General features: G+C 40.0%; 3 protein-coding genes across 5 annotated transcripts in view; 2 read left to right on the top strand and 1 right to left on the bottom strand.

Annotated features, from left to right (window-relative positions):
* Positions 1-14409, top strand: part of flnba (filamin B a) — a 76936-nt gene extending 62527 nt beyond the window's left edge. For both annotated transcript variants that reach the window (XM_077204171.1, XM_077204172.1), the window contains 8 exons: positions 3962-4228; positions 5137-5274; positions 5435-5550; positions 7453-7585; positions 8350-8526; positions 9465-9683; positions 10949-11152; positions 13342-14409. In XM_077204171.1, coding sequence (XP_077060286.1) covers positions 3962-4228; positions 5137-5274; positions 5435-5550; positions 7453-7585; positions 8350-8526; positions 9465-9683; positions 10949-11152; positions 13342-13529 — 1442 coding nt within the window. In that variant the 3' untranslated portion in view covers positions 13530-14409. The remainder of the gene's footprint in view (positions 1-3961; positions 4229-5136; positions 5275-5434; positions 5551-7452; positions 7586-8349; positions 8527-9464; positions 9684-10948; positions 11153-13341) is intronic.
* A 120-nt stretch (positions 14410-14529) lies between these two features.
* Positions 14530-16996, top strand: LOC143711960 (protein SPMIP1). The gene is made up of 3 exons (XM_077204169.1): positions 14530-14746; positions 15730-16134; positions 16860-16996. The coding sequence occupies exons 2-3, from the start codon at positions 15738-15740 to the stop codon at positions 16976-16978; spliced, it is 516 nt and encodes a 171-aa protein (XP_077060284.1). The 5' UTR covers positions 14530-14746; positions 15730-15737; the 3' UTR covers positions 16979-16996.
* On the bottom strand, positions 16684-27525 carry LOC143711959 (deoxyribonuclease gamma-like). 2 transcript variants are annotated; one of them, XM_077204167.1, is made up of 8 exons: positions 27375-27525; positions 26629-26717; positions 26432-26528; positions 25936-26044; positions 25740-25852; positions 24687-24844; positions 23531-23627; positions 16684-17549 (listed from the first exon to the last, which is right to left on the bottom strand). In XM_077204167.1, exons 1-8 carry the CDS (start codon positions 27498-27500, stop codon positions 17484-17486), a joined length of 855 nt encoding a protein of 284 aa, XP_077060282.1. In that variant the 5' UTR covers positions 27501-27525; the 3' UTR covers positions 16684-17483. The 2 variants fall into 2 exon arrangements, with proteins under 2 accessions (XP_077060282.1, XP_077060283.1); XM_077204168.1 differs by having other exon boundaries at positions 26432-26525; positions 27375-27506.
* Positions 27526-27867: the final 342 nt, after the last annotated feature.

Below are 27867 nucleotides of genomic sequence, written 5' to 3'. Positions count from 1 at the left end.
TGTAGTGTCTCGCTTTAAGACATCTACTTTAAACATTACAATCTGCATGAGAACTTTCGTTGACTTTACATTAAGTAAATCCACTTCAAAAACTAATTACTCCTGGATAGCAATGCCATAGAAATATACAGAGCGACTGCAAAAAACAAAGTTCAAAGACAATATTCTAAAGTATAAATTCATTCATTCCCTCATTTCTCTGGCGCATAAGGTCTATACAGCTGTAACCTTTACACTTAATATCAAGTCAAGCAGGCATCTATCCACAGAAAGATTCATCTTAGAATCAGAGATTGGAGTTTTAATGTGCATTAGGCATGAATTATTTATCATTTCAGCCACTTTATGTCAAGGCTTGGTTTATAGGCTTGTTTAATACGGTGTAGCTCAATCTCAGACAGGAACGCCAGCCAAAAAAAGAACGAAACAAATGGATGTGCAGTTGTTTGCTGGCTCACGTCATGCGTTAATGCATCGAGTCTCCATACGTGAGTAAAAACACATGGCTCTCTGAAACAGGACATCATGTGCAGGTGGAGCTGAACGTATTGAACTTGAACGTGGCTTTAGTCTGATTTCCCCTCAGACCGGCGCAGATGTTGTTGTTCGAGTCCGTGTGTCTGTGCTACGTGCTGCGTTAATGCTAGCTAGTCTTGAGGGAAACGCTGAGGCGATTTGATGGCGGAATAAAGTTTGCTAATACTGCACTTTCAGCACGGGTCTTTGTGTAGTCTGAAATGTCTTTTTGTGCGAGAGGACAGTTTTCCCTTCATTGGGTTTTTAAAGTAATGCGAACAAGCACAAACTTTTTTTTAAACAAAGATGTTAGTCTTCATTTTCTAGTGCCAGTGACAATGTTCTTCAAGAGACCGAAGGGCAGTTCAAAAATTAGTTTAAAACGCAAAAATGTTTCACACTAGATGTGATTTTTATTTGATTTCTTTATTTTTTTTTATTTGTATTATTAGTTTAAAATGAGTAATTATTTTTGATTCTTTATTTTTTTTTTATTATTAGTTTAAAATGAGTAATTATTTTTGATTCTTTATTTTTTTTAAATAATTAATGGTTTAAAATAAGTAATTATTTATTTTAACGTTAAAATAATCTTATTTATTTTCTTAATACATTTCTTCTAATCCAATCCGATAAATGATAGATGTGGGTTTAGATTTTTCATTGATTTATTTTTTAACTTCACCACAAATTATTTTATTAAATTAAACAATTTATTAAGATATTTCATGATGGTTAGATTGAGGTTTAATAGAGGTGTAAAAGGTATTATTAAAAAAAAAGCATTATGGTAAATTCACAAGTAAATTTCTTTTGATAAAATAAAAACCAATAAGATACTGCTACTTCTATTTTAGAAAATGACAACATTGGCATTAATGTTTAGCCATGGTTTGTATTTCACATTACAGAACACGTCACTTTTGGTGTGATTAGGCCATAGTTGGGTAATTAATATCCGGACCTGGATCGTGCAGAAGACTTCCATATGTGATTTGTCCTGGTTAATGATGTCACGCTGTGATGGAGGGTTAGCGGTTAGCGCTGATCTAATCCAGGACACACAGATCCTCATTCGCACACTGTTGGGCCTCTGAATCTCACGAGAACATTTCAAGAGTGTTTATGAGGTCAAAGACATAAAGAGCGGAATAACGTGTATAAATGTCCAAAAATCAGACATGGGTCCTCGTTTATATAGACGTGCGTATAATGATCCTAAACTGTTCCTATGAAGGATTTGTAAAATGTGTGTATGCACAAATGTTCATTAGTGCCGGAGCACCGATGGCGTGAGGACACTATTGGAATTGCTCAGTTTATTTTAGTTCTGTAATTATTACAGAGCAGCTCATATGTTGCTCATATGCAAATATATCAAATACTGGTAACGCTTTACATTAAGGTCCCATTAGTTAATCATTAACAAAGATTAATAAATACTGTAACACTGATCAATACATTTATGTTAGATATTAAAATTACAACTCTTCATTATTAGCTCAGGTCAATTAATATTAACAGATACAACTTTTGATTTTAAGAATGTATTAGTAAATTAATCAGCTTTCATTGTTAGGTCTTAACTAATGCTAACAAATGGAACCTTATTGTAAAGTACCAATATATAAATTCCTATTGTGATTAATCTACATTTTCATAATGGATGTTAAATTAATTTAATCACTGGTATATGAGCACCAAAAGTGTTTTTGAACATTTTCACGTCAGTTTCTGCTTTTAATAAACCCCCATCTGTTCCTCACCTTTGATGCGGAATCAAATCCGTGTTATTTAGGATCAAATTTGATCGTACATGCGTTTTATAAATGAGGCTCAACGCTTTTCCTCTTCTACGTTCTTTTCCCCACTTTACTGTTTTTCTGACCTGTTCTGTCCTTTATCTCTCCTCTTGTCTTTTTCTTGTGCGTCTACCGCTTTCAGTGACCTGGTTTCTTCTGGCTTTGGCTCGTGAGTTGCTCTCACGTGGCGTCTATCGCTCCCATTGCTCTCTTTGGCTCGGGGTCAAAGGTCAGGCCAGCTCAGGGTCTCCTCGCCCTCTGAGGTGGACACGCTTCACCGCGGGCAGAGTGCGGGTCACCCGGATTGGCACGGCACCCCTGAGAAGGCCCTCTGCAGGGCTGGAGGGTGCGTTGTAAGCACTGGGCATGTGGACGACGAGGTTGGCAGAACGCGCTGATCTAGATGTGTTTGCATGAACGACAGCTGCTTTTTTTTTGCTCATTACAACTCCATCAAATGTTAATGTTATTTACACATCGTCATGTTGCAAAGCTGAATGACTTTATTTCTTTTGTGGAACACAAGACAAATGTTCATGTTGCTGTCGGTCTTTTTGTGCTGCATGGTAGAAAATTGTAAATCGTTACTAACTAAGGATCACATGCTAAATGTTATTGAATTAGTTAATGCATTAACTATTTCAATAACATTTAGCATTTTAGATAATAAAAATACAATTCTTTGTTAGTTCATTTTAGCTCAGGTCCTATAAATATTAACAGATTCAGCTTTTGATTTTAATAATGTATTAGTAAATGTTGAAATTGGTGCATTCAAGCGTTCCAAGTTGTAATTATGAAGTGCGTTCAAATCACTTTGGTCAAGATGGTGATTTACCTTTTCTACATAAAATTCAACAAGATTTTTTAACTCTAAATCTATAAAATGATTTTTACATTTAATTGAACACCCCATTACATTGAACAAATTTTAATAAATGCTTTATTTATTTATTTATCGTTACTGGTCAAAGGTTTGGAAAAATTAAGATTTTTTTAAAATGTTTTTAAAAGTTGTTTCTTGTGCTCACCAAAGCTGCATTTATTTAACCAAAAATAGTCAAACAGTGGCATTTTATTACAAATTGAAATAACTTTTCAATTTCTTTTTTCTATTTGAATTAAGGATCAAATCATCATAAGAATGATTTCTGGAGGATCATGTGACTGATCAAAGCTGAATTTTCAGCATCATTACCCCAATCTTCACAGGAATAAATTACATTTTAACATATATTAAAAAAATAAACGGTTATTTTAGATTGTAATTTTTTACAAAAAATAAAATAAAATCTTAATTGTTCCAAACATTTGACCGATAGTGTATTTTTATTTTATTAATTTTTTTACAAAAAAAATTATAAAATCTTAATTGTTCCAAACATTTGACCGATAGTGTATTTTTTTTTATTATTTCATGTTATCTCATGTAGTTAACAAATGGATCCTTATTGTAAATTGTTAGCATTTCCTTTCCGGCTGAGCTCCTTTAATACACCCGAGTGCTGTTAGTATCATTTCTTGTATGTTGCTTGCAAAACCTTGAGAAAACGCAGACGTCAGAACAGCTGAGCGACCGTTCCTCCAAATCTCTATATCTATATTCAGCTCTCCAATGAATCCTTCTTCTGTGTTCTCCCCAGAAGTCGACATTCAGGACGTCTCTGCGCAGGTCACCAGCCCGTCGGGAGCCACCGAAGCAGCTGAGATCGTGTCTGTGGGAAACCACACGTATTGCGTGCGCTTCGTGCCTCATGAGATGGGCGTTCACACGGTCAGCGTGAAGTACCGCGGGCAGCATGTGCCGGGAAGCCCCTTCCAGTTCACCGTGGGTCCGCTGGGAGAAGGTGGATCCCATAAGGTTCGAGCGGGGGGTCCGGGTCTGGAGAAGGCCGAGGCGAGCGTGCCAGGTATATACACACATAAAATGTTCATTCAAATTTAGTCACACTTTAGTTTAGGGTCCGATTCTCACTATTAACTACGACTTTTGCCTCAATAAACTCCTAATTACGGCTAATTAATAGTTAGTAAGGTAGTTGTTAAGTTTAGGTATTGGGTAGATTAAGGGATGTAGATTATGGTCATGCAGAATAAGGCATTAATATGTGCTTTATAAGTATTTATAAATGGCAAATATCCTAGTAATATGCATGCTAATAAGCGACTAGTTAATATTGAGAATGGGACCCTTAATTAAAGTATTGCCTAATGTATAGATTATAAAAACATGTTGTACATAGGATTGCCTGTAATTTAATTTGATCTCATTTTTTAATTTTTTTTTTCTTTTTTTAATTTTAATTTTAGTTCAAAAAGGTGGGAAAGGATGAAAAATATCTTGAAATGCAATCTTGAAATAAAATATAATTTATTATAAATATAGTAAATTAATTATAATTTTACATTTAATGTAGAAAAACCTTCCACTCTTAACACCATTTCTTTTTTGTTCTTTACCATGAACTTAAGGAAATATTTAATTACTTACTCACCAGATGTTTATGGATGGTGATAAAATGTTAAATACAATTTAATAAATCTTTTAAAAATATTTTTTTATAAAAAATGTATACTGCTTGTAATTTAATTTCACATTTATTTTTAATATTTAATTTTATTCAAATTCATTTTAAAAAAGGTGGAAAAGGGGTAGAGAATATATTTAAATATCATCTTGAAAAAAATTATAATGGATTTTTCATTGCAGTTTATTTTCCGTTGAATTATGACCGTCTTTGTGAACTGTAAATAACACTGCTGGTGACCCACAGTGTGTTTTTATAGATATAATAATGTTGTCCCTGATCTCGTGTAGCTGAGTTTAATGTGTGGACGCGAGAGGCGGGCGCTGGCGGTCTGTCCATCGCTGTCGAGGGTCCCAGTCGTGCAGAAATCGCATTTGAGGAAAGGAAGGATGGATCATGTGGCGTCTCCTATGTAGCTCAAGAACCTGGTATATTTATATACATACACACACACACACTCTTGACCAATGCCTTTCTGTCCTGTGCTCCTTTTAAAATGTTCTCATGTGATTTGAGATCTTGTATTGCTTCATTTAATGCAGATACGCAGTAATATACCTCAGTAACTCATCTCAAAACTCTTTGCAGGCGACTATGAAGTGTCTATAAAGTTCAACGACGAGCACATTCCCGACAGCCCGTTCCTGGTTCCCGTGTGCGCTCCCGAAGACGATGCCCGTCGACTCACTGTTACCAGTCTTCAGGTGAGACACGAGGAAACATCGACACACAGATTCATGTCCGCAGCTATCAAAGAACAGCCATTCAAGTCTCAAACTACCCAACGTGACTTTAATACTGGAAAACTGAGACTTATCCAAATATGGAAGTTTTCTATGTAACGACACATATTTTCTCTTAAATATGTTATAAATTTATACAGCAGTTAACATGCATACTAGTGAGCTACATCGCTGTCCACATAGCAGCTCAGTTCTAATGAAACTCGTATTTGTGTGAAATGAGATGCTCAACACAAATAGAGCCTTTCATATGAAGAGCACCACCGTTCAAGAGTCTGGTGTCTGTAAAAGTCTCTTCTGCTCACCAAGACTACATTTATTTAATCAAAACAGTGATATTGTGACATATTACCAATTAAAATGACTGTTTTCTATTGTAATATAATTATGTTAATAATTCCTGTGATCAAAGCTGAATTTTCTGTGTCACTTCAGTGTCACATGATCCTTCAGGAATCATTCTAATATGATGATTAAATGCTCAAGAAACGTTTCTTATCATTATTCATGTAGAAAATATTATTTTTGTGGAAACATGATACATTTGAATAAAAGTTTTTTAAAAAACAGCGTTTTTTTTAAATAGAAATCTTATGTAACAACGTCTTTACTCTCATTTTTGATCAATTTAATGCATTCTTGTTGAATACAAGTAGTAATTTCTAAAAGAAAGAAATCTTTCTGACCCCATACTTTTGAACTCCTCTAAGTAAAAATACTTAATCTATCGTTTAAAATACGTCCTGGTTTACCACCTACAGTATATCGAAATCAGTCCTTAATATATGCTTGATTTAGTGGAGTGGATTATCACAACGCTCAGAATCTATCAGGTCTCAGAGAGACACTGTCTGCTCCATGGAAGAAACAGAAGATGCTCAAACGAGGTATCTTAGAAGGCAGCATGATGTTTGTCTACCTTTTAGACCAGGCTTCACATCAGATCAGTGCACATATGAACTAATGTTGGCAGCTCACTATGTTTTGTATCCGATGTATCCAGTGAACTCCTCTTTGAATAGCTGTCGGACATCACTCATCTTTCTGTGGCTGTTCTGGTGTTTCTCTTGTGTTTCATTTAAAGGCTTTTAACAGACTCAACCGTTGTAAAGCTCACAGTAGGATCAGTTGAAGCAGAGAGAGGAAGACGACACTAGAAACCTCCATCTAACCGTATCCTATTATTCCCTGTAGTTTAGCAAACCCTTTAGTTCTCATTCTCTGTTGTCAAATCTCTCTCTCAGCTTTAGCTGATCTTCGGTGAGGCCAGGTCAGAATATCGATATCTAAACATGTCATGTTTTTTTAAGCATTTTATTGTTTGTTTTTAGGATTATGCACATTTAAAATGTTTAAAACGTATAACAATATACCTTTTATACTGTAGCATAAGTTTGGGGTCAGTAAAAAAAAAATATATTTATATATGAAAGAATTGAATACTTGTATTCAGCAAGAATACATTAAATTGATCAAGTGACCGTAAAGACATTTATATTACAAAAGATTCTTATTTCAAATAAGTGCTGTTTTTAACTTTCTTTTCATTATAGAATTGTAAATATTAAGCATTTTTTAACATTGATGATAATCTGACATTTTCAGCAGCAAATATCATATAAGAATGATTTCTGAAGGATCATGTGACACTAAAAACAGTTCTTTTAAATTGTAATATTTCCTTTTTTAAGTGTTCATAAAGGCTGCATTTATTTGATAAAAATACAGAGGAGATTTCTTTCAAAAGCATGAAAAAAACGTACTGACCCCAAACTTTTGAACGGCAGTGTATGTGCATCAGCAGTCTTTCCCAGAATGCACTGGCTCCATATGCAGGTGTAAACTGTCCGTTCACTAATGTAGGAGTCGGGTCTGAAGGTGAACCAGCCCACATCGTTTGCAGTGCGTCTGAACGGGGCGAAGGGCAACATCGATGCCAAAGTTCACAGCCCGTCTGGAGCGCTGGAGGAGTGTGTGGTGTCCGAACTAGAGCAAGGTGAGATGATCAGGAGCTTATCAACTCTTAAACAGCCTGTCATAACTGGATATGATGCATTTCACGCTTTAATCATTTCACGCTTTAAATCATTTTCTAGTATAATTAAAAAGTGAAAGGACGTTATTATTATTTGAACATGAAACTGCATTTACAACCCGTTTTGCATGACATTCCACTCGGAAATGGTTTGTGAAAGTAAAATTGTTTGTGAATTGTTTGTTTTTCATTCTGACTTTAATTTACAACTGTGTTTGATAATTTACAACTGTGTTTGATAACACTACAATAAGGTCCAATTATTAATGCATTAAATTACAATGAGCAATTAAGTTCTAATTGTTACAGTTTTTATTTAACGTTCATTGTTCATTGTTTGTTCATATTTAATTGTCCTGACATGAACTAACATGAACTGAGACAACTTTTCATTTTAATAATGTATTAGATTGTCGCAATTAACATTAATAAATGCTTTAGAACTATTTCCATTGTTCATGTTAACTACATATAGTTAATATAGTTAATGAAGTTTTTCATATAACAAGCATCTTGTATTCTAATTATAACTAAAACTCAGATTAACCCGGATATGATGAATTGCATGTTAACGTTGGACGTTGTGGTAGTAGAGCGACTTGTCCTAACTTATACTTGAGGAAATCTAGAAAAAGGTATATAATATACGGGCCTTTTCCCGCTGTGAATCGAGAGCATTATTTTTGTCATTTGGTTCTCTGGTTAATTTACTCTTCGTTTTCCAGACAAGTACGCCATCCGTTTCATCCCGCGGGAGAACGGCATCCACATCATCGACGTGAAGTTCAACGGGACACACATCCCTGGCAGTCCGTTCCAGGTCCGTGTGGGAGAACCAGGACAGATCGGTGATGCCGGACTCGTCACTGCGTACGGATCCGGTCTAGAGAGAGGAACCACAGGTAATGCTTTCCACATTAATTGGACACACATTACTTGTTGGCACAGGGCTAAAAACAATTATGCAGAAATAAAAGCCTGTGCAAGTTTTCCTCTATGCCGTCAGTGTGTTTTCAGCACTATGAATATGGATTGCTTGATGTTTCTATTCACTTGGCATGTCGAGAGGAAGTTACGCTCAATCGCTCGTGTTGAACGCGCCTCATTGTTTTAGCAGAATGATTTAAACAGAAGGATCTTGGATTAGCTAACCTATTTCTCATGGATCACATCCAGAACAAATGCATGTCTTCATTGTAACTCGTCTAACGACTCACGGGGACATTTAGCTCGGCTCCAAAACCAATGCACAGGTCACAGCATTATTATAACTCCTCTTAAGGGAGAATATTATTGCATTAGTCTGCATTAAAATGCATTGCAGCTGCATTAGTTTAAAGACAAAAAAGCCACATGGTTGGCTTACAGGAAAGAATAAATTTGGTTTTACAATAGCGTCAGTGTCAGAACAGCTTCCATCCTTCCAGCTGGTCACGTCTGATAATGTCAGTGTTAACCAGCACTGGATTGATGTTAGCAGAACAGACGAATGCTCGCGGTTTATTGTCTCTCAGCAGGTTTGCAGATGCACAGACTGTACAGAATAAATACACACACACTTTACAGACACCCACTTGCATGCATTACCAGTTTACTATGCAATGGTGCAAATGCAGGAGGTTATCATTGTTTCCATGCATAGTCTACTGTGCACAAAGAAAAAGAAAGACTAGAAAGAAAAGATAAAAATATATTAGAATGTTATTATTCTGAACAGTCATTGTGATGGCGAACAGGAAGCAGGAAATGAGAATTTTGTAGTTGTCATGAAACGGTTCATCATACACAGTCTTAAATTGTCATACTCACATCATATTGACACACACGTCTCTTCTGACAGGAAACCAGGCCGACTTTATCATCAATAACACCAAAGCTGGACCAGGATCTCTGTCCGTCACGATCGAGGGCCCGTCCAAGGTGAAGATGGAGTGTCAGGAGTGTCCCGAAGGGTTTAAAGTGCACTACACACCAATGGCCCCTGGAAACTACATCATCACTATCAAATATGGCGGCCCCAACCACATCACGGGAAGCCCGTTTAAGGCCAAAGTCACAGGTGTGTGTGTGTGTGTGTGTGTGTGTGTGTGTGTGTGCGTGCATGTGCGAGAAACTGGACGTCTGCTCTGATCTGAACCAGGAGGATTCAGTATGGTGTAGGGCTGGGATAAACGATTATTTTTTAAACGATTAATCTAGCGATTATTTTTTCGATGCAAAGATTAATCTTAACGATTCATTTTTCCAGTCCGATTCGATTATCGATTATCTCCCCATTAATTGACTAATAGCAATTTATACACGTTGATTTACATATCTGAATGGAAAAATCATGAATTCCTTAACATTTCAATGTGTTTATTGCTCTTAAAATTCTAAAATAAAAGACTATACAAGTGCAAAGTAATGCATTCTTAGTCAGAGGTGGCATTCAATAAAACCTTGAAGCCTTGAAAACACATAGGCCTATCTTCAAAAAAAGTGCAATCTGTCACGACACATTACAGAACCACAAAATAGTAGGCCTATTTATGGTTTAATTTTCTTTGACTGACCAAATTTGAAAGTTGAGACTTTATTAAATGTTCCTTCTTGGTCCTGTCTGTCAGCGTGTTGTCAGTGTCCTCTATGTATTTTCCATGACATTAATAGCTATAAGCGCATACATGCAGCAATCTCGCACGCGCTTGGAGAACGTGTGAATTGCACGTATAAAATGAAGTTAAGAAACAACCTCGATCCATCAGGAAACGCCACATAGGTCGCCGCATTTCACTGCGCTTCGTGACATTTTTTCCTTTTGCGCGAAGAAGCCGTTCGTCGGAGATGTGTTAAAAGATAGCGGAGTGCATTCATGATTATTAGGCTGCCGGTATAAAAATCATCCTGGCGCCAGGTCTGAGTGAGTCATTTACTCTTTAGAATAAAATACTTTATTTTACTATAATACTCATTTAAGACTGCTCTTATGAGGACACTTGACAAAACAGACAGTTTTGCATAATTTGTATGTGTTATGGTTCGTTCAAGCCCGAAAGAGAACTTGTTACTGATGCACATTTTTATGTGGGTTTTGTGTGTGTGTGTGTGTAATTTAGAGGAACGAGTGCACGCCGCCTTGCACTTCTGAAAGTCTGAGGAGCCACTTGTGTTGCTACAACTATCCAGCGCCGCCATCTTTGTTTTGGGTCTGACGAATCGACGCGCATATTTTGCGTCGACGTATTTTTTGCGTCGACGTATTCGATGACGTCGACGCGTTTTCCCAGCCCTAGTATGGTGGTGTTTGAGAGTTGAGGTGTTGAACTCTTCTTGTGTCTTCAGGTCCACGGCTGGTGAACGTGACGAACGCCAGCGAGATGTCCTCTCTGATGGTGGAGTCGGTGAGCAGGGCGAGCAGTGTGAACTCTTACGGCTCGTCCCCCAGAGCCGCTTCTGACGCCAGTAAAGTGCTCAGTCGAGGTCCAGGCCTCAGCAAGGCCTTCGTTGGCCAGAAAGCGTCTTTCACTGTCGACTGCAGTAAAGCAGGTGAGATCTCAGTTTATTACTAGGAAAAGTGTGTGTGATACAAATAACTGGCTTTTTTGAGGGTGAAAATACTGACGTGCCTAAGACTTTTGCACAGTACTGTACAGGTCCTTCTCAAAAATTACATATTGTGATAGTTCATTATTTTCCATAATGTAATGATAAAAATTAAACTTTCATATATTTTAGATGCATTGCACACCAACTGAAATATTTCAGGTCTTTTATTGTTTTAATACTGATGATTTTGGCATACAGCTCATGAAAACCCAAAATTCCTATCTCAAAAAATTAGCATATCATGAAAAGGTTCTCTAAACGAGCTATTAACCTAATCATCTGAATCAACTAATTAACTCTAAACACCTGCAAAAGATTCCTGAGGCTTTTAAAAACTCCCAGCCTGATTCATTACTCAAAACCGCAATCATGGGTAAGACTGCCGACCTGACTGCTGTCCAGAAGGCCATCATTGACACCCTCAAGCAAGAGGGTAAGACACAGAAATAAATTTCTGAACAAATAGGCCGTTCCCAGAGTGCTGTATCAAGGCACCTCAGTGGGAAGTCTGTGGGAAGGAAAAAGTGTGGCAAAAACCGCTACACAACGAGAAGAGGTGACCGGACCCTGAGGAAGATTGTGGAGAAGGACCGATTCCAGACCTTGGGGGACCTGCGGAAGCAGTGTTTCTGGAGTAGAAACATCCAGAGCCACCGTCCACAGGCGTGTGCAGGAAATGGGCTACAGGTGCCGCATTCCCCAGGTCAAGCCACTTTTGAACCAGAAACGGCGGCAGAAGCGCCTGACCTGGGCTACAGAGAAGCAGCACTGGACTGTTGCTCAGTGGTCCAAAGTAGTTTTTTCGGATGAAAGCAAATTTTGCATGTCATTCGGAAATCAAGGTGCCAGAGTCTGGAGGAAGACTGGGGAGAAGGAAATGCCAAAGTGCCTGAAGTCCAGTGTCAAGTACCTACAGTCAGTGATGGTCTGGGGTGCCATGTCAGCTGCTGGTGTCGGTCCACTGTGTTTTATCAAGGGCAGGGTCAATGCAGCTAGCTATCAGGAGATTTTGGAGCACTTCATGCTTCCATCTGCTGAAAAGCTTTATGGAGATGAAGATTTCATTTTTCAGCACGACCTGGCACCTGCTCACAGTGCCAAAACCACTGGTAAATGGTTTACTGACCATGGTATTACTGTGCTCAATTGGCCTGCCAACTCTCCTGACCTGAACCCCATAGAGAATCTGTGGGATATTGTGAAGAGAAAGTTGAGAGACGCAAGACCCAACACTCTGGATGAGCTTAAGGCCACTATCGAAGCATCCTGGGCCTCCATAACACCTCACTAGTGCCACAGGCTGATTGCCTCCATGCCACGCCGCATTGAAGCAGTCATTTCTGCAAAAGGATTCCCGGCCAAGTATTGAGGGCCTAACTGAACATAATTATTTGAAGGTTGACTTTTTTTTTTGTATTAGAAACACTTCTTTTATTGGTCGGATGAAATATGCTAATTTTTTGAGATAGGAATTTTGGGTTTTCATGAGCTGTATGCCAAAATCATCAGTATTAAAACAATAAAAGGCCTGAAATATTTCAGTTGGTGTGCAATGAATCTAAAATATATGAAAGTTTAATTTTTATCATTACATTATGGAAAATAATGAACTTTATCACAATATGCTAATTTTTTGAGAAGGACCTGTATGTGTGTATTTGTGTATATATGTACAGTACACACACACACACACACACACTTATACACACACACACTTACATATATATATGTATGTATGTATATGTGTGTGTGCAATCAATTAATAGGAAAAATAACATTAAATTACACACTAGTAATTTATTGTTATTTTTATATTTAATACATTTATATGTAATTTTGTTATTAATAGTAGTTATATTTTATTATTATTAAAATACATTTTATTTATATTTATTTTATTATTTTTATTGCCGTTACTGTTAATAATAATACTTTTGTATATAACTTATTTTATCATCATTATATTATTTTGAAACCACTCTACTATTATTGTTAATTAATATATTTACAATATTGTTTTTTTGTTATTGTAGTAGTAATAATATTAGTTGTTGTTGTTAAGTATGTGTGTATATTTTTAGACCCTCTCATAGTTTTACATTGAGTATTTTTCTGTGTTTGTTCCCCAGGGAAGAACATGCTCCTGGTCGGTGTTCACGGTCCTCTGACGCCCTGCGAGGAGATCTTGGTGAAACACACAGGAAACATGCAGTACAATATCAGCTACATCTTAAAGGAGCGGGGCAACTACATTCTGGCTGTCAAATGGGGAGACGAACACATCCCAGGCTCCCCCTTCCAAGTCACTGTCCCATAATTCCCTGCGGTTAAACCCAAACACTCCTGAGAGAGAGAGAGAGAGAAAGACACTGTAAAAAAATAAATAGAAGGCGTCAGTGAACGAATCATTCAGACCTTCTTAATTTTGTTGAATTTTGCACTTGATCAGGTTTTTAACTGGAATGTGATGCATTATGACGGTAACGTTGACAGCATGTTGTTATGATGCATGAATTGTACATTTCTTCTGTTTGTCGGTTTCGCTCAGCATAATAAAGTTTAAGGTTGAGTGTTAAGTTGAAATGACCGTGTATGAACAAACTGATAAGGGTTTCACACCCAAACGTCTCTTTACTACTGATATTGACTCTAATTGTTCGTCTGTTTCTAACATACTGTCACTTTTGATTTACATTATTTTAACATTTCCATGTCTGTGTTTGATTCTCACTGCATAAACTGAGCTGTGACGTACTCATAAATCAAAGCATCATCATCATCATCTCTTCAAATCAAGCACATCTGTATACATCTTAATGGTTTCACTGCTACATATTGAATAGTTTAGAGACAAAGGGGAAATAAAGATATAACAATTTCTGTATATCAAGATCTTTGACTTGCAGAGCCCTCAAGACCAATAGACAGTATTTTCACATTTTATCAGATTTTCTTGCTTTTTGAAGACCCTAATATGCAAATGAAACTAATAGATGTATGCAGAATCCTTTTTCATTCTTCAGACCTTCATGTTTGTCGTAATTTTACTAGTTTTGATACTCCAGTGGTGAAGTATTTTGTAAGTGGCAAGGGGCATATTTTGTATTTAGCCATTGGTGCCTTATTGTGAAACACGCAAGTAGATGTGATGTACATTTGCTTTTTAAAATTGACTGTATTAAAGAATTCAGAATCTACAATGTCTTGTTATTTACGTGAGAGTGAGTAAATGATCAAATGTTGTTTTTTTCCCCCCTCTTTGTGTGTGTGTGTGTGTGTGTGTGTGTGTGTGTGTGCGCGCGCGTGCGTGTGCTGTTCCTTTAACTGTGTGTCATGCTTAGACTCCCACTAACGGGAAGTGAATAGGCCACCTTGATCTCTCTGTTGTTACCATAGAAATGACCCTGTATACAGTACAGCAAATGTATTGCCAAATGAACAAGCATATTTATAGTTCCGAAGGTTGTTTACATTATTCATCATAATTGTGCTTTGTTTAGTCTGGATTAGCTCAGGAAGGAGTCATTGTGATCAGTAAGTCCATTCAGCTCTGTGCTGATTTATTCTGTTTTGAAGAATTTTCTTGTTCATATTGTCTTGGAAATTATGTAACGGTCTTTATTTGAAATTAATTTAGTCTACATGACGGGGGAAAGTGCTTTGTGTCTGTTTGCAGTGGGTTTGAGTTTGTAGTGGTGTAGATGAGGCTTGTGATGGCCAGAAACGTTCTGCTGCCACCTTCAGGACAGAGCTTAGCCTTACAACTCCTGATTAAAGAGTTAAGTTCAGGCGAAAATAGCCTAAAATACGACTGAAGCTAGCCTACGCTAGTTTACTGGTTTTGGGGGCACTTTTCATCTGTTTGTGTTGGAAGACTATTATAAACCAGCTTAGGGTAAATTTACATGACAACTAGGCACTCAAAATGGAAAAGGTTTTTTGCGTATTGATGACAACGCTTTCAAAACGATCCGTGAAAACAACTAATAACGCTGTATTCATGACAGGCCAATAGTTGATGTCATTTTGTAAAGAAAAGCATGCCATACGCATGCGCATTACATGAAGTCACTTTTTACAAAAATTCGCGTTTTTGTAGTTTACACGGGTAAACCCAGTTACGGTATCGTTTTCAAAAACTTTCCCTTTGAAACCTGTTTTCATAAGTTTGCGTTTTCAGGCCCCCAAAACGCGTTGTCATGTAGGCTAGCCTAAATGGTTGGCCAAAATGTTAAATTTTTAGTTAAAACGGTTCTCTAGTTTCTAGAGAACGGTTCAGCATTTCTACTCTTGAGACCCTATCGTTGTTCATGCCTTCTGTATGTGACTCTTTCTCTGCTGAAACTGATTCCCTTTGCTCTGGCGCTCAGCAGAGTCTCTTTTGTTCTCCTGTCAGCTCATTCAGTGTGTGTGTGTTTATAAGGCCTCTCCTCTGTCCTGCTGATGAATGATCTTTCCTCTGATTGGTCAGCTCTGCACCTCTTATGTGTCTGTGGCCTCACTGCCCCGTTAATCAGTAAGAGACATGAGGAATCTGCTGACCACCCAGGACCAGAACTTCTACCGTGAGCTGATCCTGAAGGAGGCTTACACGCGGCTGGCGTGGAAGATGAAGTACAGTGAAGAATACCCGACCACCTTCACGGCTCGCAGGTCCAAGTCCATTGGTGTTTTTAACCCTCCACCTGCCAGTAAACTCACACTCCCCCCTGTGGTCCAGAAGCCTGTGATAGTGCGCCGGGCCCTCAGTGAAGCCCCTCTGATGAGGCCCGTGACCCCGCAGACTAAAGCTGATCTTTATCAGGGATTCTCCAACGAAGGCAAAGGACGACGCCTGTACCTGAGGAAACGAGCTCAAAAAGCCCCAGAAGAAAAGTTTGATTATCCGATTCTCTCGTCTTGGGACTATGGATGGAGATTAGGTGAGGAAAGTGGGAAATTTAACATTTTTTGAACCAAAGTTTAATATTTCTACTGTAGGGTAGAGGATTTCAACAAACCTTTCAGCAATTGTAAAAGTTATGTTTTTTTGTCAAATAATTATGATTAATATTTTAGTAATTATCTGTTTGTATTTTGGAGAAATTCCTGTTTGTATTGTGACACTTTTTAAAAGTTTAGGGATGGTAATGTTTTTTTGTTTTTTTTTAAGTCTCTTCTGCTCAAAAAGGCTGCATTTATTTGATCAAAAATACAGTAAAACAGAAATGATGTGAAATATTATTACAATGTAAAATAACTATTTTCTATGTGAAAATATTGTAAAATGTTATTTATTCCTGTGATCAAAGCTGAATTTTCAGCATCATTACTCCAGTCGTCAGTGTCACATGATCCTTCAGAAATCATTATAATATATTATATGATTTGATGCTCAGGAATTTCTGATACTATTAATATTGAAAACGTATCATACATACAGTATATATATATTTTTTAGTATTATTTGGTGAATATAAACTATTAATGTATTTAATGCATCCTTTTAATTAAAAACTTGAAAAGTAGTGTATATAAAACCAAATATTGTTAGTAGTATTAGTAAAATGGTTAATGCTGAATATGAAATATTAAAGAGTAAAATATTAGCTCATATGTCATTCTCCAAATCTTCCTCCATCGAGCACTAAACACGTTGCTTCCTCAGGAGACTATGAGATTGACTGTAAGACTCCAGCCAGCGGGAGATCTGGGATTGTACGCAACAGTTTCTACACCAGGAATGGCATTTTTAATATTCCCACGATGACGGATCAGCTCGGATGAAACGCACCTCACTGAACTTTAACAGACACCTTCAATCCACGTAAATCTTTTAGTTACTGTAAATGAAATAAATCATATATTTTCTGTCTAAGCATGTATGCATTATCAATCCATGGTGTAATTCCCTAGGATGTGAAATAATTTGATAGAACATTTATTGTTAAAGGCTGTTATAGAAAATGCAAATGTCAATAAAGCCCTTTTACAGTTAATCAATGGAGAAATGTAGATGGGTTAAATGTGTAACAGCCTTGCAAACTAACTCTCATAGGTCTCATAGCAACGGGTAAACCAACACTGCAGACGCTGGTTCATAATTAACAAGCGCTGGAAACTCTTCATCTTTCAGTGAAGCATTTCTGTTCTTCTTCTGAAGTACAGAACTCTCACTTTCTGCATCCTTGATTATGTTTGAACCGCTTCGTTTTATAATAAGCTGTTCTTCATTCTCATCTGTAGCATTAATGAAGCAGACGAGCTGGAAAAGTGTAAAGTGAGAATGTTGTCATCCTCTCCTCTGTGCTTGAGTCACAGTGAAGCAGAGCGGGAAATGATCACTCACTGCCAGAGCCTGGAGAACACACACACACGCACGAACGCACGCACACACACAAACACACAGACAGAAAGACACACACACAGACAGACAGAAAGACACACACACACACACACACACACACACACACACAGACAGACACACACAGAGACAGAAAGACACACACACACACACAGAGAGACAGACAGCTGTTAGTGCTTCTTTTGCTCTCCTGTAAGGGATACTGGGTCTAGTTGTCACACGTTTTACTCTAGTGAATATTTCTCAGGGTCGGCCCTATAGCGTGGGGCATGTTGTCATAAGAACTGTTTAAAGAAACACTAAGTACGATTTTTTACCTTAAAATAATGTTTCCAAAATCGTTTCAGTGGTTCATCAAGTCGTGACATGGTGAAATGCACTTATTCCACAGCTTTGCGGTCCTTTATCTGATATATCCACGCTATGTAAGATTGCCAGATCGGGTCGCATTTCTGTAGTTCTAATGAGACATAAGAAAACTACTAATTTGACTTGCTTTACGGCAAGCGTTACAATTGCTACAATTGCTCGTTTGTGATGTCGCAATACATCCTACTTTCATAAAATCATGCATCATACTCTACCTTGTCTGTGGCCATTGTTATTTCCAAAGCCGGTGCTGGATAAACAGAGAGTGTGTGCGTGCGCGTGCGACAGTAGGCTGCGGTAGGCTAAATTATTTACGAGAGTGGTAATGGACAATTCCGCTTCCAACCTGTAGGGCGACCGCAGAGGAAAAGTTACTTGGTGTTGCTTTAATGAATACTGTTTTAAGCTAGAGTCTATAACATACCTGTAACCTATATTGGCAAAAGTTCTGGGACGGCTGCCTTTACATGCACATGAACTTTAATGACATCCAGTTCTTAATCCGTAGGGTTTAATTTGGAGTTGGCCCACCCTTTTCAGCTATAACAGCTTCAACTCTTCTGGGAAGGCTATCCACAAGGCTACCTTTTGTGAGGTTAGGGACTGATGTTGGACGAGAAGGCCTGGCTCGCAGTCTCACTCTATTTCATCCCAAAGCTGTTCTATCGGTGTTTAGGTCAGGAATCTGTGCAGGACAGTCAAGTTCCTCCACACAGAACTCCTCATCCTTATCTTTATGGCCCTTGCTTTGTGCACTGGTGCGCAGTTATGTTGGAAAAGGAACATCCCCAAACTGTTCCCACAAAGTTGGGAGCATAAAATTGTCCAAAAATGTCTTGGTATGCTGAAGCATTAAGAGTTCCTTTCACTGGAACTAAAGGGCCAAGAAAACCCCCTGAAAAACAACCCCACACCATAATCTCCCCTCCACCAAACAACCCCGCACCATAATCTCCCCTCCACCAAACAACCCCGCACCATAATCTCCCCTCCACCAAACAACCCTACACCATAATCCCCCCTCCACCAAACAACCCCACACCATAATCTCCCCTCCACCAAACAACCCCACACCATAACCCCCCTCCACCAAACAACCCTGCACCATAATCCCCCCTCCACCAAACAACCCTGCACCATAATCCCCCCTCCACCAAACAACCCTGCACCATAATCCCCCCTCCACCAAACAACCCCAAACCATAATGTCCCCTCCACCAAACAACCCCGCACCATAATCTCCCCTCCACCAAACAACCCCGCACCATAATCTCCCCTACACCAAACTACCCCACACCATAACCCCCCTCCACCAAACAACCCCACACCATAATCCTGCTCCACCAAACAACCCCACACCATAATCCCATCTCCACCAAACAACCCCACACCATAATCTCCCCTCCACCAAACAACCCCACACCATAACCCCCCTCCACCAAACAACCCCACACCATAATCCCCCCTCACCAAACAACCCCAAACCATAATCTCCCCTCACCAAACAACCCCACACCATAATCCCCCCTCACCAAACAACCCCACACCATAATCCCATCTCCACCAAAAAACCCCACACCATAATCTCCCATCCACCAAACAACCCCACACCATAACCCCCCTCCACCAAACAACCCCACACCATAATCCCCCCTCACCAAACAACCCCACACCATAATCCCCCCTCACCAAACAACCCCACACCATAATCCCCCCTCACCAAACAACCCCACACCATAATCCCCCCTCACCAAACAACCCCACACCATAATCCCATCTCCACCAAACAACCCCACACCATAATCCCCCCTCCACGATAGAACCCCACACCATAACCCCCCTCCACCAAACAACCCCACACCATAATCCCCCCTCCACCAAACAACCCCACACCATAATCCCCTCTCCACCAAACAACCCCACACCATAACCCCCCCTCCACCAAACAACCCTACACCATAATCCCCCCTACACCAAACAACCCCACACCATAACCCCCCTCCACCAAACAACCCCACACCATAATCCTGCTCCACCAAACAACCCCACACCATAATCCCATCTCCACCAAACAACCCCGCACCATAATCTCCCCTCCACCAAACAACCCCACACCATAACCCCCCTCCACCAAACAACCCCACACCATAATCCCCCCTCCACCAAACAACCCCACACCATAATCTCCCCTCCACCAAACAACCCCACACCATAACCCCCCTCCACCAAACAAACCCCACACCATAATCCCCCCTCACCAAACAACCCCACACCATAATCCCCCCTCACCAAACAACCCCACACCATAATCCCATCTCCACCAAACAACCCCACACCATAATCCCCCCTCCACCAAACAACCCCACACCATAATCCCCCCTCCACCAAACAACCCCACACCATAATCCCCCCTCCACCAAACAACCCCACACCATAATCCCCTCTCCACCAAACAACCCCACACCATAACCCCCCCTCCACCAAACAACCCTACACCATAATCCCCCCTACACCAAACAACCCCACACCATAACCCCCCTCCACCAAACAACCCCACACCATAATCCCCCCTCCACCAAACAACCCCACACCATAATCCCCCCTCCACCAAACAACCCCACACCATAATCCCCCCTCCACCAAACAACCCCACACCATAATCCCCCCTCCACCAAACAACCCCACACCATAACCCCCCTCCACCAAACAACCCCACACCATAATCCCCCCTCCACCAAACAACCCCACACCATAATCCCCTCTCCACCAAACAACCCCACACCATAACCCCCCCTCCACCAAACAACCCTACACCATAATCCCCCCTACACCAAACAACCCCACACCATAACCCCCCTCCACCAAACAACCCCACACCATAATCCTGCTCCACCAAACAACCCCACACCATAATCCCATCTCCACCAAACAACCCCACACCATAATCTCCCCTCCACCAAACAACCCCACACCATAACCCCCCTCCACCAAACAACCCCACACCATAATCCCCCCTCACCAAACAACCCCAAACCATAATCTCCCCTCACCAAACAGCCCCACACCATAATCCCCCCTCACCAAACAACCCCACACCATAATCCCATCTCCACCAAAAAACCCCACACCATAATCTCCCATCCACCAAACAACCCCACACCATAACCCCCCTCCACCAAACAACCCCACACCATAATCCCCCCTCACCAAACAACCCCACACCATAATCCCCCCTCACCAAACAACCCCACACCATAATCCCCCCTCACCAAACAACCCCACACCATAATCCCCCCTCACCAAACAACCCCACACCATAATCCCATCTCCACCAAACAACCCCACACCATAATCCCCCCTCCACGATACAACCCCACACCATAACCCCCCTCCACCAAACAACCCCACACCATAATCCCCCCTCCACCAAACAACCCCACACCATAATCCCCTCTCCACCAAACAACCCTACACCATAATCCCCCCTACACCAAACAACCCCACACCATAACCCCCCTCCACCAAACAACCCCACACCATAATCCTGCTCCACCAAACAACCCCACACCATAATCCCATCTCCACCAAACAACCCCGCACCATAATCTCCCCTCCACCAAACAACCCCACACCATAACCCCCCTCCACCAAACAACCCCACACCATAATCCCCCCTCCACCAAACAACCCCACACCATAATCTCCCCTCCACCAAACAACCCCACACCATAACCCCCCTCCACCAAACAAACCCCACACCATAATCCCCCCTCACCAAACAACCCCACACCATAATCCCCCCTCACCAAACAACCCCACACCATAATCCCATCTCCACCAAACAACCCCACACCATAATCCCCCCTCCACCAAACAACCCCACACCATAATCCCCCCTCCACCAAACAACCCCACACCATAATCCCCCCTCCACCAAACAACCCCACACCATAATCCCCTCTCCACCAAACAACCCCACACCATAACCCCCCCTCCACCAAACAACCCTACACCATAATCCCCCCTACACCAAACAACCCCACACCATAACCCCCCTCCACCAAACAACCCCACACCATAATCCCCCCTCCACCAAACAACCCCACACCATAATCCCCCCTCCACCAAACAACCCCACACCATAATCCCCCCTCCACCAAACAACCCCACACCATAATCCCCCCTCCACCAAACAACCCCACACCATACCCCCCCTCCACCAAACAACCCCACACCATAATCCCCCCTCCACCAAACAACCCCACACCATAATCCCCTCTCCACCAAACAACCCCACACCATAACCCCCCCTCCACCAAACAACCCTACACCATAATCCCCCCTACACCAAACAACCCCACACCATAACCCCCCTCCACCAAACAACCCCACACCATAATCCTGCTCCACCAAACAACCCCACACCATAATCCCATCTCCACCAAACAACCCCGCACCATAATCTCCCCTCCACCAAACAACCCCACACCATAACCCCCCTCCACCAAACAACCCCACACCATAATCCCCCCTCCACCAAACAACCCCACACCATAATCTCCCCTCCACCAAACAACCCCACACCATAATCCCCCTCCACCAAACAACCCCACACCATAATCCCCCCTCCACCAAACAACCCCACACCATAATCCCCCTCCACCAAACAACCCCACACCATAATCCCCCCTCCACCAAACAACCCCACACCATAATCCCCCCTCCACCAAACAACCCCACACCATAATGCCTCCTCCGCCAAACTTTACCCTTGGCACAGTGCAGTCAGGCAAGTCCAGTTCTCCTGGCAACCGCCAAAGCCAGACTCATCCATCGGATTGCCAGACAGAGAAGTGTGATTCGTCACTCCAGAGAACACGTCTCACTGCTCTATGTCCTTTACACACACTCCATCCCACTCTTTGCATTGCACTTGGTGATGTAAGGCTTGGATGCAGCTGCTCGGCCATGGAAACATATTCCATGAAGCTCTACGCACTGTTCTTGAGCTAATCTGAAGGACATACAAAGTTTGGAGGTCTGTAGCTATTGACTGCAGAAAGTTGGTGACTTCTGCGCACTGTGCGTGTTTAGTATGCGCTGACCGCGCTCTGGGATTTCACATGGCCTACCAGTTCATGGCTGAGTTGCTGTTGTTCCCAATTGCTTCAACTTTGTTATAATACCAGTAACAGTCGATGGAGGAATATTTAGTACTGAGGAAATTTCACGAATGGACTTATTGCACAGGTGGCAACCTATGAACCATGCTTGAATTCACTGAGCTCCTGAGAGCGACCCATTCTCTCACACAAATGTTTGTAGAAGCGTCTGCATGCTTACAGTAGGGGCTTGATTTTATACAACTGTGGCCGATTGGGACGCCTGAATTCACTGATTTGGAGGGGTGCCCCAATACTTTTGGCAATATAGTGCATCTGCATTTAAAATGTATTATAGGCTATTTAATGCTGTTTCATTCATATTCTTAAACCACTGCAAGCTTAAGATGTAGCCGTGTGACAACTTGCCCCAGTCTCCCTTAATCTCGATAATCTTGCTACTTTGTCATCTACCATTTACATGGTTGTGTAGATTATATTTACCTGCTGCTCTGTGAGGCTAAACTCATCTTTAAAGTTGAAGACCTCCACTGACTCAGGATTCACAGCCGCAATCATCTTCTCTCCGTGGAGGACAACCCTGGGGATGATTGGGACAGATTCATCAAACTCAGGCTTTTAAAGTTATATTTTCAACCATGTATGCCTTTATTATGATAGAAATGAAGAGAGATGAAAGGATTGGGGTTGGGAAAGGACCACAAACCGGGACTCAAACTTGCTTAAGATTTTTTTTTAGTTTATTCTAAAAACATGAAAAAATATCTGTCCACAGGGCAAGAAAAATAATCTTGTTTCCACTTTGAAATAAGTTTATTTTTCTTGACCCATGGACATTTAGTTTCTTGTTTTAGGCATGAACTCACTTAATATTTGATATATCTCAAGTCATTTTGCTTCTCAAGTAAATGTATCTTGATTTAAGATTTTTTTGATATTTGTAAGACAAACAAAATGCAAAACAAGAAAATAAATACTAAGTAAGAATTTTTTTGCAGTGCGTCCACATTGCTCCAATCAAACTGAGTTTTTACACTTTCATATATTAGACTCTATAGGCAGCAATGCCAAATACATCAAATCATAATACACTCTTTCTTAACTTGTCATTTAGCTGATGCTTTTATTCTAAACAAGTATGTGACAAGATCAGATCCTTAACCATTAAACTACCCAAATTTCCTGTCATTTTGTCTGTCCTCAAACAAACATAATCATACATAAGTCTAAATATATGCTCTTAAAAATAAAGGTTCTTTATTGGGATCGGTTCCATGAAAAACATTCAACACCCATATAACCTTTACATTACACAAGAACAGAAAAAGCTTTAGATTTTTAAAAGAACAAAAGAACTGACTGAAAGGTTCTTTGGGGAACCAAAAATCTATGTTCTAATCTATGGCATCACTGCAAAAAACAAACAAAACAAAAAACTTCTTGGAACCTTTATCTTGTAGTGTGCATGAACAACCCATAAAATGAAAGGGAAAAGTCAGGTTGACCCAAACCTGACCCTGAATCTGAATGTTGTTTCAGGACCAACAAGGGTGTTGATTCTTGTCATAAACAGTCATATATTTCAGATTTAGAGGAAAATACAGTTTTATCAAATAAATAAATAAATAAATCTGCAGACCTGTCATAAGCACATTTGGTGGACGTCTTCACTGACGTGTCCAGATTGTCACCCGTCACCCACACAAACTCTCTCTCCGAGCGCAGGCGAATGTTTATCCACTGCCTCTTAGGAACATAAGCACAGGCGGCGTTGAAATCTCCCATGATGATGAAGTTCTGACCCGAGAAGATGAAACTGAGTGACTCCATAACAGGAGCTCAAAGAAAACCAGGTGTGTGGATCACTGACACTATTATACACCATGTTCCCCAAAAGGGGAATACACTGTCTTCGTTATAAAACACCAAAAGCAATAAAAGTAATACATAAATAAACCTTTTTACCAAAAAGTATTTTGCAATGTGAATATTTTAAAGGTGCAGTGTGTGATTTTTAGCGGCATCTAGTGGTGAGGTTACGAATTGCAACCAACAAATGTTACGGTGGCCGACAGGAAAATATGTCATCGTCTGAGACAGCAGAGAGTAGCAGTTCAGCAATGAGGTTTCTTTACAAGGATAAATTAAGAAATTATGTTTACTTAATTATTCAGTAAAACTATATGTTATTGCGAATATTATTGTTACTTGTTCATCATTGTGTCAGTGTTTTATTCGATGAACTAAGCTTGCTTCCTTGTACAAAGAGCATCATAGTAACGAAACTTGTTTGTCCGTTTAGGGCCACTGTAGAAACGTGTCGGCTCATTTCAGTGTAAGGGAACCCGCGGTGTGTCTCATTATAAGGTAATAAAAACATAAAGGTTAATTATGCAAGGTCTTTATACAACACTGGAAACATAGTTATGGATCTTATATTACATTTCTGTCATTAGATCCTACACAATGCACCTTTAAGCTTTGATATTGTGAGTGTTTTTGTGTATTGTTAGATGTATTGGGTGGATGTTGTGTATTGTTAATTGTTTTGTGATTGTATGGTGAGACCAAAGACCAATTTTCAGCTAAATCTGAACAATAAAGTACCACAACAACTACAAAAAAAGAATTGCTGTGTTAGTCAGGGAACATAACAGATAACATGCATTGATTTGAACTGAGAAACTCTTACGTCAGATTGCCACATCTGTGAAATATTCTGATAAACATCATACAGTTCATCGATTTCTTTCACAGCGGCTTCTGGAACTGTATGAATGGGAATGATGATGAAATCCTTGCTTTCTGTTGTGTAAGACAGACAAAAACACGCTGGTCATAATTTCTTCATCTTCTTTATGGAGGTCAGAGGTCATCTTCTGTCTCACCAGTGTTTGGAGATGAGAACCACACGACAAACGGTTCTCGAGCAAAAGCATCTTCATCTCCGCTCTGTGTGTCTGGATACTGATAGACAGCTTTCACAGTCAGCATCTTCTGCCTGATATGATAATACTAAATTATTATTGCACTCGGATTTTATTATAAATGCATTCGGCAGATGGTTTGATATAAAGCAACATAGAGTTTGTGTTTTCACTTGGCATTGCAAGCAACTTACTCTAACATGTTTCATTATCATTTTTTGTACAGCTATTAATTGCAACTTAACCTTTACTTCGCTTTTGCAGTTCAGCACTGGAAAAAATGACTTCAGAACAAAATTATTAATTGTAATATACTGTATTTTTAAATTTTAGTTTGTATTCTTCCTAAATATATAGAAATCCATCAAACCACATATGCATTCCTTCAGCTAAATTAATATATCTGTTTTTGCATGCAAAACAACATTAATAATTATGAAATATTTATTAATCGCACATGCCTGTAAATGAAGGCATACTGCTCCTTGTATGTTTTCCTCCCGAGTCTTTGACTAATAACAGAGCTGAATTTATCTGCTCGCGTCCTGGACCTGCTGTGAGGGACAACACACACACACACAGATTTAGGTTTGTTTGTTATTTTCCTGTGTTCATCAAGACTTTATGATCTGCTCTAATGTTATATGTGTTTACCTGTTCAGGTGAGTCATGAGTTGATCAAACGCTTTTCCTTTCACATCTTTGATCTCCAGGATGAGCATGAGGTCACAGCGACTGATGCTCTGCAATGATGGTTTTCAATTCATCACTATTTGTACATATACAGTAAATTCACACTTTTCACAGCGATGCCTTTTTGTGTTCCTCAAAGAATCTTTCAGGGAGTCGTTCTTAAAAGAACCGTTTTTCTTAGTGTGAAGAACATTTGAAAATTCTAAAGAATCTTTTTCCACTATGAAGAACCTTTTGTGCAATTAATGGTTCCATGATTTAACATTCAGATTCTTCATGGAAGCATCGATGCAAATAAAGAACCTGTATTTTTAAGAGCGTATACTCTCAGTCGCCAGAATCTGAACTTTTGGTGACCTTGGAATATCTGACCAGTCATGTGTTCACAAAAACATTGAGAATGACAAAATGTCTCGTTCCTCTGTGTTCTCCTGCCTTGACACATAGTAAAACAATGTCACTACAGTTTATAATAACATTCAACGACGTTTAACACAATGTTATCTGATCTGTGATGGATTGATATTTTCGTAGAGCCAAGTCTTTTAGTGAGTGTTCTTCCATAAAACCATTACGTTTATTATGCATTCGAACATGAATAAAACACAATGCAATTTAAAGCAGTGCATTATGCAGTATACATAAAATAGCATCAAAGCATTTGCGTTAATTATTAAATAGCATGCAAAACTAAATAAAAGGCTCACCTCCACTATGATGTCCAGCACATCGGGTTTGGAGACTTTACTCTCTCCGAACGACTGTATGTTGAAGGAGCAGATGTTGAGGCTGGCGGCTCCTCCGAGGTTCAGCAGGATCAGAGCGCTCAGCATCTCGGAGATCAACTCAGCTCAAATAAGAGGGATTTCTGGGAACTTCCTTCATTTATACTGCAATCAAACACTTCCTGAGCTTATCTGATGGCCACGACTAGTTTTGCATTCTGGCATAACAGGAACAGAACAGTAATAGGAACAGAATCCTGTTTTCATTAGTGTTATTTCTCTTGTATTTAAAGATGGTTTTGTACTTGAGGCAATCAATAATTTAAATAATATCATTTTAATATAAAAAGGGTTTTAGATTAACATTAACTGTGGCGGTTGACCCATATCAACTCACTAGCTAATTTGCCAGGTTATGATTAATAAATTATTCATAAATCCTCCAACCAGGAGGGTGTCTTATTTTATTTTGATG

This window comes from Siphateles boraxobius, unplaced genomic scaffold (genome assembly GCF_051911475.1).
Source record: "Siphateles boraxobius isolate OS27281-9 unplaced genomic scaffold, OSU_SipBor_1 5, whole genome shotgun sequence".
Taxonomy (NCBI): domain Eukaryota; kingdom Metazoa; phylum Chordata; class Actinopteri; order Cypriniformes; family Leuciscidae; genus Siphateles; species Siphateles boraxobius.
Note: the sequence above shows the minus strand (reverse complement) of the source record. Positions and strands in the feature narration are given on the sequence as shown.